The 17,661-nt window shown below is 33.8% G+C and overlaps 1 protein-coding gene across 16 annotated transcripts in view; it reads right to left on the bottom strand.

Moving 5' to 3' along the window:
• The window catches only part of RBM26 (RNA binding motif protein 26), an 84,766-nt gene that overhangs the window by 25,857 nt on the left and 41,248 nt on the right, over positions 1–17,661 (bottom strand). For 10 of the 16 annotated variants that reach the window (XM_073894408.1, XM_025874702.2, XM_025874705.2 and 7 more), the window contains exons 10-17: positions 15,064–15,175; positions 13,805–13,964; positions 11,999–12,163; positions 11,226–11,357; positions 9,929–10,000; positions 2,976–3,101; positions 2,563–2,637; positions 776–943 (exon numbers count right to left, since the gene is read on the bottom strand). In XM_073894408.1, the coding sequence (XP_073750509.1) occupies positions 776–943; positions 2,563–2,637; positions 2,976–3,101; positions 9,929–10,000; positions 11,226–11,357; positions 11,999–12,163; positions 13,805–13,964; positions 15,064–15,175 (1,010 nt within the window). The remainder of the gene's footprint in view (positions 1–775; positions 944–2,562; positions 2,638–2,975; positions 3,102–9,928; positions 10,001–11,225; positions 11,358–11,998; positions 12,164–13,804; positions 13,965–15,063; positions 15,176–17,661) is intronic. The other 6 variants (XM_025874713.2, XM_025874714.2, XM_025874715.2 and 3 more) reach the window with 3 other exon arrangements.

Below are 17,661 nucleotides of genomic sequence, written 5' to 3'. Positions count from 1 at the left end.
ATATGAGCCCATAACTTTATATATATACATACATACACACAAGACCAAGTATAAATACTGTATAACTGGAGGTTTTTAAAAATCACTTAGTACCACAAGAAATTCTCTTCCTCACTTATTCACATCCAATGGATTCATCTGCCTGAATTTCCCTTTTAATCAATTCTATATAACGTTGTCAAAATGTTATTTTTTTTTAAGATTTTATTTATTCATTTGAGAGAGACAGAACGAACAAGCAGAGGGAAAGAGGGAGAGGGAGAAGCTGACTCCCCACTGAACATGGAGCCCAATGAGGAACTCGGTTCCAGGAAATGGAGACCATGACCTGAGCCAAAGACAGATGCTTAACGGACTGAGCCACTCAAGTGCCTCCAGAATGTTACTTCTGTTTATTAATCTTTTATACTATGAACTCCTTATAAAATAAAGCTCAAACTCTTCACTTAACTATTTATCAAGCATTCAAGTACCTGTATCACTTTGTCCTCAAGCTATCTTTTCAAGATTATCCATAACTATCCTAATTACTGACTTTCCAACTGTAATATAAAGGATTTAAAAAATTAACAGAGAAAGGATTTAAAAGATTAACAGAGTTTGCTTGTCTGTATATATTTACTATTAATTAATGAAGGAGGGGAAAAATGTTAGCATATAATAGTCAGATTTTAAGCAAAGGACATTACCTAAAAGGAAAACAATCTTAAAACAGTGTAGCATTTTAATGTTTCTTGGTAAGCAGTAAAATGAAGAACAACACAAAATAAAATACCTGAGTCTTGGTTTTTATACTTTTTGGAAGACAGCGTCCAGGAGAAGCAGCTTTGACCTCATCTTTCAACTTGGTAATATTTTTTGTCAAAACCTCTAAAGTTTTCATTATTTCTGCTTTATCTTCAGACTTCATTGATTTGTTTTTCTCCAGTTTTGAAATTAACATCTGCCAAATTTTTTAAAAAAAGAGAAAAAGATACTTATTCCTCCTATTATTAACAAAGCAAACACAGCAAAATAAATATAAAAATAAGTAACTACTAGTTTTAGTTTATATATTCATGGCAAAGCTTACAACTAACTACTAAGCAGAATAACAGATTTGGTAGTACTATCTCAATTCAAGTCTTAATCTTGGCACACTTTGTAAAGAATTACACATTACCACTGGTCTTTCAGAACATAAGTTCAAAGCACACAACCCTAAGAAATTCAATCTGACCACGGAAAAGTCAATTTGAAGTAATATCAGTAATTTTATTTTCCAATCCATTTGTGGATATTACTGGCTCTAAGTATTCCTACTCCAAATGTAGTCTGCAACCCAGAAAGAACCAGAGGAAGTTTCATGGTTTCCTTCACATAATGAAATCTTAAAAAATTAATTACTTTGTTACAGGGAACAATAACTGGCTGGCCTAAGAACGGTATCCCCAACATGGACAGGAATCAAAAGATAAACAAGGCAATACGGGGCAGAAGATACCACATATTATAGGTTTTCTGAGTCAAGGTCGTTTCAGTTTGTGGTATAAAGTACTGTAATTTCTCTTTGTATCTAAATTTAAATTAGAAATTATAAGCAAAAATGTAAGAAGTTTCTGTATTTTCAATAGTCTGAAATGTCATAACCTTTATTACTAGACATAATCAAAAACTAACACTAAATAGGGGCGTCTGGGTGGCTCAGTCGTTAAGCGTCTGCCTTCGGCTCAGGTCATGATCCCAGGGTCCTGGGATCGAGCCCTGCATTGGGCTCCCTGCTCAGCGGGAAGCCTGCTTCTCCCTCTCCCACTCCCCCTGCTTGTGTTCCTGCTCTTGCTGTCTCTCTCTCTCTCTGTCAAATAAATAAATAAAATCTTTAAAAAAAAAAAAACTGACACTAATTAAATGTCATAGAGCAACCATGTACAAAAGAAATACTGCAAACCATGCAAATAATTTTACATTTTTCTAGCAGCCACATTAAAAAGATTTTAAAAACCCAAACCAGTAAACTAATACTGTATTTAACTCAATATATCCAAAATGCTATATTTCAACAAAAATTATTGAGATATTTTACTTTTTTCCTTTGTATTACATCTTTGAAATCTGGTACGCATTTTATATCCATAGAGCACATATCAATTTGGACTAGACAGATTTCAAGTACTCAAAAGTTGGATGAAGCTATTAGCTACCATACTGGACAACACAAAACTAGAGGATCCCAAGCCAATTAAAGAAAGGTACGTATTTCAATACTGAGAAAAATGTTCCAATTCACTATCTGTTGATAAATTACTGTGCAGCAACATATCTGGATAAATACTCCTTATTTTCACAAGTCAACCACCCCAGTTCCTTTAAACCACTCCAATCCCCAGTTCACCATTTAATGCTCTTCATCCCCAATACGTTAATCAACTGATATATACCTTATCAGTGATAAATATTCCAGTTTTACCCTTTTCAATTACATAAAATATATTTCTTAGGATTAGCTATATAGTGTGAAATTAAATTTACTTAAAATTATAACACCATAAATACATTTTGCCAAATCTAACTTTAATATTTTACCTTCTGTGTTTCAATGTGCTTTTCTAAAATTTCTTGTTTCCTTTTCCTTACATCTTGCTGAAGTTTCAGTGCCTCCTAGAGAAAGAGACCAAAAATATCATTAGAATATTTACTGATAAAACAGATATTCCAGAGGAAAGAAACGGTTGTAGATACAGCAGCTTGGCAACAATTAAATGTAAAGTTTTGCTATGTACAAGTTAAATATGTATGTAAGTTTCAAAGATTAATCAAGAGAAGCTTTTGTTCCCCCAAAATTAGTATTTACTGCTAAACTATGAAAAATAAAAGTTCACTGGACCCAACATACACTTTTTTCTTTCAGTTCTATTTTGTGATAAGCCTTGAAAAAACACATACATGCAGAAAAGCTTTCCTACATGCACATTTTGTATACTATTATCTGTATTTACCTGTTTTTTTTTCTGTGCTTCATTATTGTCAAGGGCAGAGGTGGAAACAAGTAAGGTTTTCTGTGCAGCCTTCAAAGCAGCTGGATTATACACTGTTTTAGTTAGGCCAGTAGATGTAGACAACACCTACCAATACAAATTCAATTTCTTAAAAAATGTACCAAGCATTTGTGATTACCTATCTTTTCTACAAAACTCAATTTTAAAACACTTTTGTCAAAAACCAGTACACTGAAATAAGTCTATTATATACATATAATAACTAAATCACATTTAGTGATTTGAAAGGAAGGGTATGACTGAGGCATAAACTATAAAATAAAAAAACTAAATTAACAGCATATATCTATAGAAAAAAAAAGAACATACAAAAACTTGAAATAAAGAAAAAAACATTGACATCACTATATAACTGAGAAAATATTAGTTGCTAAAAACATTTACTTAATATTCCTAGTGACTAAAGCAAACACAGTACACAAAAGCATGACACAGGAGGAAAACGGATACTGTCCCTCAATTTAACATGATCATTTGCAATTTATAGTTCTGAAATTAACCTTTCTTAAGAACTTAAGAAAATGCTTTCTTCCTCCATTCCTTTGCTTGCATTGATCCCTCTAAGTGACCTTATTCCCTTAAACCCAGCTCAGGTTCAGCACCAAACAGTCAAGACCTCCACAAAGCCCTAATCATTTGTTTCTTCTACCCAGATCCTTTCATGAAATTTTATTCCTACAGCTATTCAAACATTTAATTAAAATGACCTAATGGATATATTAATTTACATGTCTCTCTCCTTGTCTACACAGTAAAGCCAACAAAACCATTTATTTCTCCTCTTTGTGCTTCTTCTACTACCTAAACCTTGTTACCAACTAATTGTGAGACCCTGGGTAACTTCAGGCACCTTTTCTGGGCCTCAGTTTGTTCATCTGAGAATGTTTAAGTTGATGGCATCTAATGTCCTTACAAACTCAAAAATTCATTCCATGAGCGTAGGGATTTTTTTTTTTTTTTTTTGGCTTCGGTTACCACTCTATCTTCAATGCCTAGAAAGTGCCAAGGCATGTAGTAAATACTCAACGAATAGTTTTGCACTAAAGTAAACTGAAATGATGATAGATTGAAGTGTACAATCTACACAAGGGTCAATTCAAAAAAATAAAAGTGTATAGGCTACCTTTTTTATTCTTCAAAAGCAAAAAGTTGTAGGTTCTGTGGCGTGGTTAGTTAACAGTTCTTAATAAAGGAGTCCAGAGATCCCTTAAGGGAAATCTATGAATGTTATAAAAACTAAACATGGAACCATATGTGTGAACAATGTAACTTCCCTGAGGAAAAAACATAGTTTTCCCAAGTGTTAAGGGAGTTCCCTACCAAAAAAAGGGGTTAAAAGAACTACACAAACAGAAGATGATCAAAGAGAAAAAGAGCCCTACTTTTTTAGCTACTAAAATATAAACATATGGGTCTATCAGAGAAGTATCAATCAGACACCATTTTCTAATGTTCTATCATGAAGTTAGATCAGGAAACATCACAAAGATTAGACAACTCATCACTATTCTAAGTATTCAAGAATGTTTTAGCCTCCAAGTAAAATAAAAACCTAGAACACCATTAATTATGCTGGTTCCATACAATGCAACTAATGTTTAAAAATAAAGGCTCTTTACAATACTTGATGTGTATCAAATCTGACTGATAATTTTCTTCAATAACGAAAAATAATACCCAGATATCACTAATGATGAAATGGCTGCATTCAGTAAAACATGGAGTAAACACAGATTTACTTTGCAGTCTAACTTCAGTCACCATTCTCTGTAATACCAGAAAAAAATTTCTTCTATGCTACCTTACCATACCACAAAATGCTAAACTGCATGATCATACAAGTATAACAGAGTAACTTTATAAAGAAACACAAGATAATGTGCTAAAAACAGTCTGAGTGTCTCATAAACGGTTTTCTTCATGAGAGCTCCATAAAAAGTTGAAAAGTTGTGACCAAAAAGATTTCTATACTAAGTTGGAAATAACATAAATCTACTTTCTAGTTTCAAAATGCGTTTTACCGTAAGAGCTGTGAGAAGGCCTGAAGTAAAGAAACCCATGTAATTTGTTTAATTTGGCATTTCTTCAATTTCATTGAGAAGGGAGCACTCCTTTTCAAAGTATACTTATTAACATCTGATATCAGACTAAGGAGTGCTGATTCAAAGTGAATAAAACTATATGACAAGAATGAGAAGACTCCTTTACTCCTAAAAGCATCCCACTTCCTTGTTTTATCCAAGAACTGCCTTCTATACAAACAGAACATTAGCTAACATATTTCACTGAGCTCAAAACATCACTATGAAACACATTATCACAATGTACCCCTACTAGAGACATAAAGGTTGCCACAAACACCAATAAGATGTAGCCTAATTTCAGAGGTGTTGAAAGGTGAAAATAAAATGTCTTAGAAACAATGAACTATTAGTCACAAATACTGCTCACTATTTGAATCTATCCGGTTCTAGAGTTTAGATAGTAAGAGTATGAATAGCAAGGGATGTCTGTATTTTCAAAAGACAAGGATGGAGTTGTGATAAAAGAGAAGAAAATCTGTTAAGAATGAAACCAGTGGAAAGAAACGACAAATCCAACAGAAAAGAACGTGCTACAACTCCTAAGAACAAAGTCAAAGCATAGGTGGTGGTCTTTCAAACAACCACATCTTCTCTGTTTTCCAAACAGGTTTCGGCATGTACTGTATTTTTACATACTGATCTTATGGCATTCACCTATTAACGCCAAAGGCTGGTGAATTCTTTTGGATTTTTCACATACACTATCATGTCATCTGTGAGTAAATATAGTTTTGTTTCTTCTTTTGCCACCTTTTCACCGTTTATTTCATTTTCCTGCCTTACTATACTGGTTAGGCCCTACACTAAAAAAAAGTGATGAGAGTGGACATCCTTTCTTGTTCCTGATCTCAAGAGGGAAATCATTCACTATTTCACTATTCAGTATGTTAGCTGTAGATGTTTTATGAAGATAAACTTTATCAAATTAAGGAAGTTTCTTTCTATTCTTATTTTGTGTATTGTTTATTGTGACTAAGTAATAAATTTTATCATACGCTTTTTCTACTGAAATAATCATAGGAGGTTCTTCCCACCCTTCTCCCCCTTAGTCTGTTAATGTGGTGAATTTTCAAATGTTAACTCAATCTTGCATTTCTGGAATAAATTCTACTTGGCCAGGTCGTATTATCTTTTTTCATATCACTGAGAATTTGTTAATTATTTAGCTTAGGATTTTTATGTGTACATTCATGAGCTATTGCTTTTAATTTTCCTTTATTGTAGTATAGTTGTCAGGTTTGGTCTCAAAGGTCCGTTGAATTCAAAGAGTGAGCTGAAAACTATCATATGTGCTTTGTTACTAAAATGTACATCACATCACTATTACCTCTCACTTTCCAAGACAAAAGTCAATTTCTTAACAAGATAGAAGTTATAATCCATTAACACCTCTTTATCTTATTTCCTATGTAAAATATTACCAGCCATAACTACTACTAGTTCTTGTAAAGAAAGAGAAAAACAGATTTTTCTCGTGGATAAGAATGGAAGGGGGGAAAAATTATCTTGTAAAAAATTATTAAAAAAGAACTTGGTTCCCAGAAAATTCAGCATATAAGTTAATTTTACAGAAATCATCTCTCTCCGTAAGAAAAACAATCCTGGTAATAATTCTGACTAAATAATCCAAGTAATAATCCTGAGAGAGATCAATGTATTAAAAAAAAATCAAAAGTAGTCAGTAACAGTTATGAAAAGAAACTCATAAATTCCTTTACTGTTATATTTAAAGTAGCAAAATTACACAACAAATGCAAATTTAAAAATCAAAGGGTTACTTAGATGACTGCATTTTATAGTTAAGGAAACTAAGAGAGTAAGATTTGTTCAGGATCATACCTAATGTCAGCTGCTATATCAACAGCTGAAGTCTCCCAATGACTTGCACTGTTCCTTCAGTATACCACACAATTTTCCTTTTAAAAGCTGCATGGTGCATATGTTAACATATCATATTGCAAAGAGACCGAGATATATATTTTTAGATTAAAAAAAGGGGGGCGGGGAGAGAAAAAAACTACTGCTAAGCTGCTAAGGAACAATAACATCCTGTATCACAAAAGTCTAATACACTTGAAACTAATAATGATACACAAACATTAAATATTCAAGTGATTAATCATTTTACCTTCTTAGTCTTTAAGAAGGGTCTTAGGGAGATAATTTGGACAGTCTTAAGTCTTTCTGTAGACTAATCAGATGCCACCTTTATTCTTGATAAATCACTCTATCTTGAGAGGTACTCAAACATCATTTCACTGATCACTCTTTCCAAATAATACCTATTTAATAGCTACCACAATGCCTTAAGATTTAGCAGTATCAATTAGGTTTTAAGTTTCCTCTCTCAACCCTCTCACAAAAACGACTTTTAGAATAAAGAAGAATCACTGAGGGGTTTACTCAGTGTTGTTGAGAGGAAGGGGAAAATCTTTACATTTTTATACTTACTTGCTTTAATAACGACAGAAGATACTGTACAGATACTAGTTTTGAGTATTTCCCAGCCTTCAATTTGATGATGGGAAACATTCTTCTATCCTTCCTAAGACTTCTCTGAATCACTAACCTCTAAGGATTCTTCAGCAAAAACCCCTATAAACTTGGGGAATGGGAACAACCAAGAATAAGCAAAAACAAAATGCTATTCTATAAACAGGTTCACTGAAGATGACTGAAAGTTACACACTTGTAAGTAACTGCTTTCCTTAAAAGATTCTTTACAGTATTTACAGTATTTTTTCATGAAAATACTACCATTAGTGATTTTTCAGTTAGTGGTAACTATATTAGTAAATGTATACTATCAATTCCAAATTTGTATCCCTTTTATCCTAAAGCTATATAAAACACATTAGAAAAACAAAAACAGAAGCAAACATACCAGAAAAGTGCTGTAAAAGCTATAATTAGTAACATCAATTTCAGAGTCTAAATCTTGACATAAACAGATGCTAAGCATAAAGTTTTTAGACCTCTCCAGAATTGGTCATTACTACACAAAGTATAACAGACTTTTTTATTTTCTTTATTCCTTAGTTACTTATTATCAAGGTGGATAAACCTAATCAAAGTAAATATTTAGATAGTGCTAAATTCAGTACCATAGACTAAGATATAGACAAATTCAGGGGGAAAAAGGAAGGCATCATATGGAAAAAATGTGAAGATTTTATAGAATAGTGTAAAGAGATTTTCAATCTTTAAAAGAATGACTAGAATTCACTTAGAGGAAAATGCACTCCAGGAAAATCAACACCAAAAAAAGAAAAAGAAAAAGGCAGGAATGAGTGGGGAACAATGAGCAGTAAAGGGCCCGCTAAGGTAGAATGAAGGACTAACACGGAGATATGTGGCCCAAATAACCGAGGTATGATGAGCTATGAATCAAGCAGTTATTTAGTTGATGAAATGAAAGTTTCTGTAAGAAGTTAACATTAAAATAAGGCTGGGATTTTTTACAATGGTGATATATAAACTACAGGACAGGCATACAGCTAGGACACCACATCTAGAGGCCTGGAAACTGAAGGTGGTGGAAGAAAAAGAAGTGGATGACAAATACAAGTGAATGACTGCACAACTTGGTAAATGGTGGTATTAACGTCCAGAGGTTGGGTGAGGAAGAGAGGTTAATTTATGTGGGAAATCGTCATTTTTTAAGCACATTATGCCTGAAGTAATGCTGAGGTGCCCAAGATAAAAATCTGAAATACAGAATGAGATTCGGATTCAAATTTCTGTAATTGCCATAGTTTAACATGGTAAATAAGGAAAAGAATATACAGAAGAACCAGTGGAGAGAGGTTAGCCATCTCATGGAATGCTCTATGTAACATATGGAGTCAACTTCCTACATAATCTTAATAATGGAAAGAGCCACGGATGTAAAATAGAGGAGACCCACCTTCCAGTCCTGACTCAATTCCTAGTGCATCCACTTGGGCCTTACCTTCTTTTTAAAGTGAGGACAGAGAAATGAGAAAAATTATCTAATCCTATTCTGTGATTCCATATACCCCAAATAAGACTAAAGACCAGAGCATTCACTCATACCTAAATAGAAAAAAATAAATAACACATCTATATAGAACTGTAAGACAGGTCCATGAATGGTCTTAATCAGTATTTACCCCACCATTTAAAAAAAGAAATGACAAATGACAATTGTCAGGCTATGTACAATAGCTGTTAGTAATAAATAAAAAATTTACATTTACATCATCTTTTCCAATTAGAAAACACTTCTAAATGAATCATTTTATTTAATCCTCACAAAACCCTGTGAGCAACACAAATTTACAAACATCATTTCACCAATGAGGAAAAAGAATCAGAAAGGTTAAGAGCACTGCCCGGTATCATGCAGTTAGTAAGTGAAGAGCCAGAATTCCAACTCCGGTAAAATTCCTAATTTGTGGCCTTTTCCATTAGGCTGCCAGAGTTTTCAAATTAAAATGCACAATATCTAATATATGGTGATTAACATAACAATAAAAAAATTAAAAAAAAATAAAATGCACAATATCTCTAAAGAAAATATAGTAAATAAAAAGAGAAAATGAAAAGAAGGAAGCACATGGACATATAGTGAGAGGCAAATATTAAAATGCTGATGCAAAAAGTAAAAAAAGTATAGGCAATTATTTTTCTTTTTCAGCAAATGGAAAGCAAAAAGGCAGGAATAAGAGATACAGATACTATTAAGAAGCAAGAGTTTAGAACTATAAAAAAAATTAAAAAATTAAGATGCCACCTGAAAACATGTATGAAGCCAAGACAAACACATCATGCTATTATTCTTCTTACCTTTTCAGTTGCTGAAACAGATGGCTTTGATACAAAACCCAACCTGTCCTTCACAGATAACTTAGTTACATTCTAAAAAAATTAAAATGGACATATTCAGTGTTTCCCCAAACATACAGGTCTGTTGGGATTTTGAACATTCGGATTCTACTAACATATACTGACTCATTAAGTATACAGATGTTAATCACACAAACTTGGGCCTTTTTCAAAGACAGAGACAGAAAGAAAATGTGTGTGGGAAAACAAACAGTATGCAGTATTAATCATAAACAATTATGATGTAAAGTAAGGTCTGAACCAGGTATTTACTAAAGTCCCCTCCACTGATACAGAATCATCAATTCTTAGAATCCTATGTTGACAAGTAGAAAGTGTGACCATTATAAATATCAGATTTGAGTCATTAAAATATGTGCCTGCTTCTTGAGCTTAAAAAATAAAAGCCATTCTTTCCTAAAGTATGTTTTTATAGCCAAATGAACTGTTTCTGGTGATGATTTGAGATAACAGGATGGGGAATTATTATTGTAATCGGGGTTTTTTTAGTAACTAAGAATTTATCAATTTCCATTCTGCATGTTTTCACAGAATCTCATTATCTTACTCTTCAGGACTTATCTAGGAAGACTATTTTAATAAAACAGCATCCTAACTATATCCTAACACTACTTTAAACAGCAAATGCTGAAACATCTAGAGACAAAAGAAAGCTAAGTTTCAGAGACTGAGAGGGCAGAAACAAGAAACTGCCACTCAAGTGTGGAAGGCAGTGGGAAGGGAATGACTTGTGGAGAAGAGAATCTGAAAGTCAGGAGTAAGTGATGCCAAGTTCTGAGAGCTGCATAAGTAACCTGAAACAGTATTATCAAGCATGCTAAAACCTGATGGCTGAAAAGCCTTCCCTTCCCAAAAGCTTCTGGTGCAGTCTACTGTATCATTTTCTCTGGAACAGAAATCTAGTTAAGTTAAAGATGATGGGAAAAATAAGATTTAGTGTACTGAACTTCATTTTTCAGGCAGTTTTGCTTGAAAATAACTCTTCCACAAAGTGAAAGGGAACTCAAGTATTAACTAGAGAGAGAAGAATTTAAAATTCAAATACTATAGGAAAAGCAGAATGTGAAAATCTTATGCTAATGGTAAAAAGAAAATTTACAGGTGGAGTTCATATATGCATAGACTATGATATTTCTGTATAAAATATATACAATTAACTATAATTCAAATCACAAGGGAAACTAATTTGCTGAGAACCTATTATGGGACAGACAGAAGGAGAAGACTTTTCATTTACCTGAGGAAGGTCTGAACTGGCACTCTGGGCTTCTGCTGGTTCAACAGTATTTGAAGGTACTGGACCCAACCGCTCTTTGACCGACTGCTTCACAACAGGTAAAATGGGCTGCTGGACTAACGGCTGCATTACCTCAGAACAAGAAAAAATGTTAAACAAGAGGATTAGTTCATGAAAATGTCAAGTAACCTCTGTTATTTGTTATTAAAATGCCCATGCAGTTTTAAAAGCACAGCTTATAATCAAAACCTATCTTCCAAATTCCTTCACACACATATACAGATGTTTTTCTTTGCATAAATTAACTTATTTATCAAGTAAATAATGAACAGGAGGAAATTCAATCGAGAAACAAACTGCTATAAACCCTCCTACAAGCAACTGATCTAATATTACTTAGTGACTGGTTCAGTGACTGAAAAAGAGAAAGGGAAAGAGGGAGGGAGAGAGGAAGGGAAGGAGTTCCAAGATGAACACACAGTCTGAGTTTCTGGAATATGCACAGCTACCACATACTGAGTACCTCCTATCTACCAGGGACTTTTCTATATGCTTTACATCTTCACATTCTATAACCGTCTAAACTAGGGAATTAACTTCACAATAAAATGAGAGAACAGGTTAGGGACATTAAGTAAGTTCCTTCAGCCTTTACAGTTAACAGAGTTAGAGCCAGAATCTGAACTCAAGTCTACCTGACTGCAATACACCTGCTCTTAAACACTATGCTGAGCTAAGAAAAGCAGTGAATTTCACACAAATCTCTCTCTTACCTTTGGAGAAGTAGTTTGTAACTGCTGGGTACTTCCTTCTCTGTGCCAATAAACCTTAATAAAGCGGTTGTTTAGTACTGCTTCTGTACTTGATATAGCTTTCTTTGCTTCTTCGTATGTTGCAAACTGGATAAGAGCACCTTCAGGATCACCATTGTAAGCAACCTAAGATTTAAAATATTAAGAATAGTGAATTCCAAAAGAATCCACTGCTTCATCCAGTAAAATTCCTCAAGAGATGAAATTCTGGTCCCTCCAGGTAATATTCTATCTTTACCCTTTCTTATACCTACATTATTTACCATAGTTTACTTTCACCCCCAAAGAAATGTTAACTAAGGACTGTACAAAATGCAATCTGAAACAATAGTGAGATACCATGTTTTGCTCCTCAGTTTTGGCAATTTTCCTAAATTAATTTTACCAGGGCAGTTAAATTGTACGAGGAAAAGAATATTCTGAAAACTTTTTTGTGTCTCCATCTAAATGTGGTAGATAAAACTGAATTGCTATAAAAAGATATTCAGAGATATTTAAGATTAGGTAACTATGGGGTAATACGTGTACCACAGGCCCACATATTTATTTATGTGTATGTATATATATATGTTTATATATATATATATTGTGTGTGTGCTAACTGGTAAGTAGATAGACACAGAAATAAAAAAAAACTAGAATACATGATATATTTTTAACAATAATAGGATTATGAGGATTATGGGGATATATGGGGAAAGGAATGAGAAGGACACAAAGAGCTGAAGGGGAAACATTTCCTTTAAATTCTATACAAACTTCTATTGCCCCACACCAAGGAAGCATGCATTTTTTCATGTTCTTTTTATATCATTTTTTAAATGTCAAAAAAGCAAAATTTTCCAAATAATCAACTTCAGTTGTACTCTCTAAAACTTATTTTTATCAGGTTATGGGAAATAATTATTTTAGTTTAAAAGAACATCGTACAAACTGGAAAAAAAGCCCAACATTATTTCAACATTTCGACATATCATATAATGTAAACTCAACACTAAATAACCTCACAAATTATGTATACCCAAGCCAAAGTCTAATCATAGGTGAAGTCATATACAAATACTATTTGTATTTGTATCAAATATATACTGATATTTAATCCCTAAGGATGTTCAAAAGTGACAGAGGAAAAAGTAAATGTTTAAACTAATTAAGGATCACGTGGTGTTTGGGCCCCAAAACTATCTGTTAAGTGCTTCCCACTATACAGGCAGCGAAAACAACCTGAGAAGCATTCTGCTGTAATGCTTCAGAGAAACTAAGGAAATGAACACTATTAAAGATTAGATTTTCCGGGGCACCTGGGTGGCTCAGTCAGTTAAGCGTTTGCCTTTGGCTCAGGTCATGATCCCAGGGTCCTGGGATTGAGCCCACATCAGGCTCTCTGCTCAGTGGGAGTCTGCTTCTCCCTCTCCCTGTCACTCTCCCTGTCTGTACTCTCTCTAATAAATAAATAAAATATTTAAAAATAATAAAAAATAATTTAAAAAAGATTAGATTTTCCTACTCTGATTCAAGTTGCTAAAATTTTATAATAACTTATATTAAGTAGGAGGCATATAATAATCAATCAAAACTGCCTTCTGAAAGCAAAACACTTACTCAAAATCACATACTGTTTCAAAAATAGTTTCATCTCATTCCAATTTTCCAAATTTAGAATGTCACCAAATTTCCCGTATTCCTTTATAAAAGTATTTTTCTTACTACATTAAACTCCCTCCCTAAATAATTAAGCAAAGACGAGAATTACTTCATAGCTCTTACCTGTAAGTTAACCAAGGTTCCAAATCGACTAAAATGTTCATTAAGTTTGCTTATATTATTTAATTCTGGGGGAACTTTTCTAAGTTCAAGTTTGGTATTTTCATTTCCAAACTGAACCTTCTTCTGGAAACCTGGGCTGTTTGTTCTATTAAAATTTGGCCTGTAACAAAAATCAAGTTGATTAATACATTTATTTATAAATCCTGACCCTATCAAGCACAAATTAATAAAGTTTTACAATTTAAGTTCAATTGTTTTTTCAAAACTGAAATTACTGGTTGATAAAGAAAATTTAAATTTTCTTCCAAAAACTGAAATTTCCAAATTAGTACCATACATATCTTTCATAGAAGCTAACTGAGAAGGGTTCTTCTATGCCATTTATTATGTTCCACTTCAAATCCATGCCTACTTAAGCAGGAAAGGTCCAGTGCTCTTTTAGTAAATTTGCATATACAATTTTTGTTGCACTTCTGCAAAAGCTAGCTTACTGAAATGTATCCTATTCTAAAACACTGATTAAAAACAAGGTACAACCGTCTCAACCACTTTCCAACTTAAAAAAAAAAAAAGTCAAAACTGTAAACCACACATTTGGCACTTGAAAAAAGAACAAAACTGTGGCCCAGAGAGGTTACACTGTTTGCCTTACATCACAGAATTACAGGCAGAGCCAGAACTAGATATTATCCATTATTAAATGATGTTAAGGCTCTGAAAGTGTGATCCTCCTTCCCTCCTTTAACTTGCAAATTTATAAGAGAATCATCACATGCATCCCAACATCTTTGTGCCTTCCCTCTTTCTCTGAAGCCCTTCCCTGACAACTTTAAAGTCTATCCAGCCTCCCCTGCTCCCCAAAAGATCACTTTCCAGCTCCTAATAGGACTTGGCCACATGCTAAAAGCCTCCTCCCAAACCTGACCCAACTCTAATAGTGGGTTCATGACTATCCTTTATACAGGTAGTTTTCAGTGACATCTCTAAGTTCAGCAGTGTTTTTTTCTGGAGGTGGCGAAAGGTAGAAAGAGGAAAAATTGTGTCCTTGCCTACCACACCATTTCTATACGACAATGCCTTCCAAGTACCAATTAACTTACAAATATTTAGAAATCAATGTACACTATAGTGTGAGACTGCTTATAGAACAGAATTATACAAAGCTCATTTTGAAAAAGATTACTATACTGCCAAATAATATTCCAGTATCCTAAAAATCACTGTACAATAAAATTCCTCAATTTTCCCTGCCAGCTTACTTATCAAACCAGGTCTTCTTTGTAGGAGCTCCAGGCTCCCCGGAACCAATGGTTCTTTTCCTTGATTCTGAATCCACTACTATCCTCATACTGCTTTTATTAGGAGGCTTTTCTATTTGAAAAGAAAAGAGAGCACAGATTAATATTCTGTTTATCACAGCTATTTCCTTAAATGCATACTGAAAACAAAGTTCTGGCTTTTTGTCCAAATATACATTTTTAAAAGAAATAGAAATAAATGTAGATTCAAATATAATAATCTAAGGGATTTTAACTTATTCTGAATTCATTTCATACCTAACTAAAGAAGACTCAGTAATTCTTACATGTCAAATTACAATATGACTCTGCAAGCCACTTGTTTTTGAGGTGGGGGGGGAAATCCACGTCACTGTTTCCATTTGCCATGACCCTCCTCAAAAATAAATGTCCAAATAAACCATCTTGAAGCTTCGAGTTCACAGTTTTGAAATCAAATGCACAATTTAAATTTAACATTTATTCAAATTTAAATTTATCCAAAATTTAACATTAATACAATGACCTTTAGGAATTGATAACTTAAAAAAAAAGTTGTGACTGAAGTAAGTTGCCTATTTAAATATCAACAGGGTAACACAAAGCATACTTGATTTTTTTTTTTAAAGATTGTATTTATTTATTTATTTGAGACAGTGAGAGAGGGAACACAAGCAGGGGGAGAGGGAGAAGCAGGCTTCTGCTGAGCAGAGAGCCTGACACGGGGCTCGATCCCAGGACCCTGGGATCATGACCTGAGCCAAAGGCAGACGCTTAACGACTGAGCCACCCAGGCGCCCCAGCATACTTGATTTAAAAAGGTATTCAAGATTGAAATGCAGTGCAAAAGATGTGTGTGTGTGTTACTTTCAACACTTTTCATTTACTTAGTTGGAATGTGACAAACATAGGTATATTTAACCTGTTATTCCTAAACTACACTAAAGCTTAAAACATGCAAACTTTAATCCACATAGAAAAATATAATTTTAAATTCCTTTTTAAAGATGGATAAATTGATTGCATATATCTTATTCTTAATATTTCTAAACATACAACTAACCAAAATAACTTAAGGTGTTTCAGCACAACCTCTCTCATGGATGGCTACAACTCTGATCTCCATCAATCTCTCTACTGCACATGAACTCTGAGAGTCAGTCCTCAATTTCTAATTTGTCGGTTTTCTCTGGCCATCTAGTTCTGAAAATCCTACAGGTTTCTCAAAACTCAGAGTACTTACAAAGTACAAATTATCTTCATATCAAATGTACTTTTCAAATCTTTCTTAAGCATTTCTATTAATGAAACTACTATTTGATTTCTGAGTGCCATGGCCACATCCCTTCAATTCATCTTGCATAGATTTCCTCACATTTCTGAAACAAGCTTGGTACAAACTTGCATTATTTTTCACCTAGTCTACTGAACTTTCTGGATTCTCCTTCCAGCAACTCATCCTATATAAAGAACTAGCAAAATCAGTGCCCCCGAGCTCTGCTGCTTTCCTTCCTCTTCAACCTCTTCCTCTAAACTGGCACTTCCCATCAACATTTAAGCAAGCTCAAATTACCCCATTTTTAAATGAAACCTCGTAAAACTACTTCCCCTCCAGCTACAGCCTTCCCTCTCTCCCCATCCTCACAGCTATTTCCTAAAGAGATGTTACACTTGCTAACTTGCTTCCCTACCACCCATTCACTAATCCTCCAAAAACTGGCAGCTGCTCTCATTACTGCATATAACCTGCACATCCTAAATTTGCTGATGTTCTAAAACTTGTTGCTTAAGCTTATAAATACATCCCAGTCCTTCTCTTACTTGACCTCTTGATCATTAAATGCTGTTGATCACCTTCCTCTCCTATCTTCTCTTATTTTTCAGGACTTCTCACCTCCCTGCTTTTGTCTGTGCCTTTTTGACTTCATTTTCTCAGTGCCCTATGTAAGCTCCCTCTTCTCTGCCCACTGTTTCAAATACTGGCATTCTCCAAGCTACTTACTTGGACTTTCCAATCTCACTCTACACAATCACCTTAAGACATCTATTACCATGGTTTCATTCATCATTTTTAGTGATTCTCAAAGGGAAGGAGAGTATATCAGAAACACATGAGAAGGGCTTTCAGAACCTATGTCAGTCAGGCTTGCCGATTTGCGTATGCCTCATTCCATCTCCCTGTACCTCCCACAATTACTAATGGCACAGAAGAAAAGATTAAGAACCACTGTTCTACACACTCATGATTAAAAATCTGTATGTTCTAAACCATCTGTATCTTATAGACCTGATATCCAGACCCTATCTCCAACTGGACATTTCTCTTCAAATGCCCCAGGACACAACAAATTAAATACTTCCAAAACTAAATTTATTTTCCTACCAAATCCTACCAAGTTCCTCTTGGTATACAATTAGTAAATGTATTTAATAAATACATTTAGTATTTCATTAAATAATTAGTAAATTAGTGTCTATTAGTTATATATACTGAGTTTACCCCCACAATATCCTTTTAATAAATTGCTTTTATGCTTAAAATTTTCTAGCACTGGTTTTGTTGACAGCAAATGGAAAACC

The sequence above is a fragment of the Callorhinus ursinus genome, unplaced genomic scaffold (assembly GCF_003265705.2).
Source record: "Callorhinus ursinus isolate GAN/ISIS: 27379988/994484 unplaced genomic scaffold, GSC_fseal_2.0 scaffold7, whole genome shotgun sequence".
Classification (NCBI taxonomy): domain Eukaryota; kingdom Metazoa; phylum Chordata; class Mammalia; order Carnivora; family Otariidae; genus Callorhinus; species Callorhinus ursinus.
Note: the sequence above shows the minus strand (reverse complement) of the source record. Positions and strands in the feature narration are given on the sequence as shown.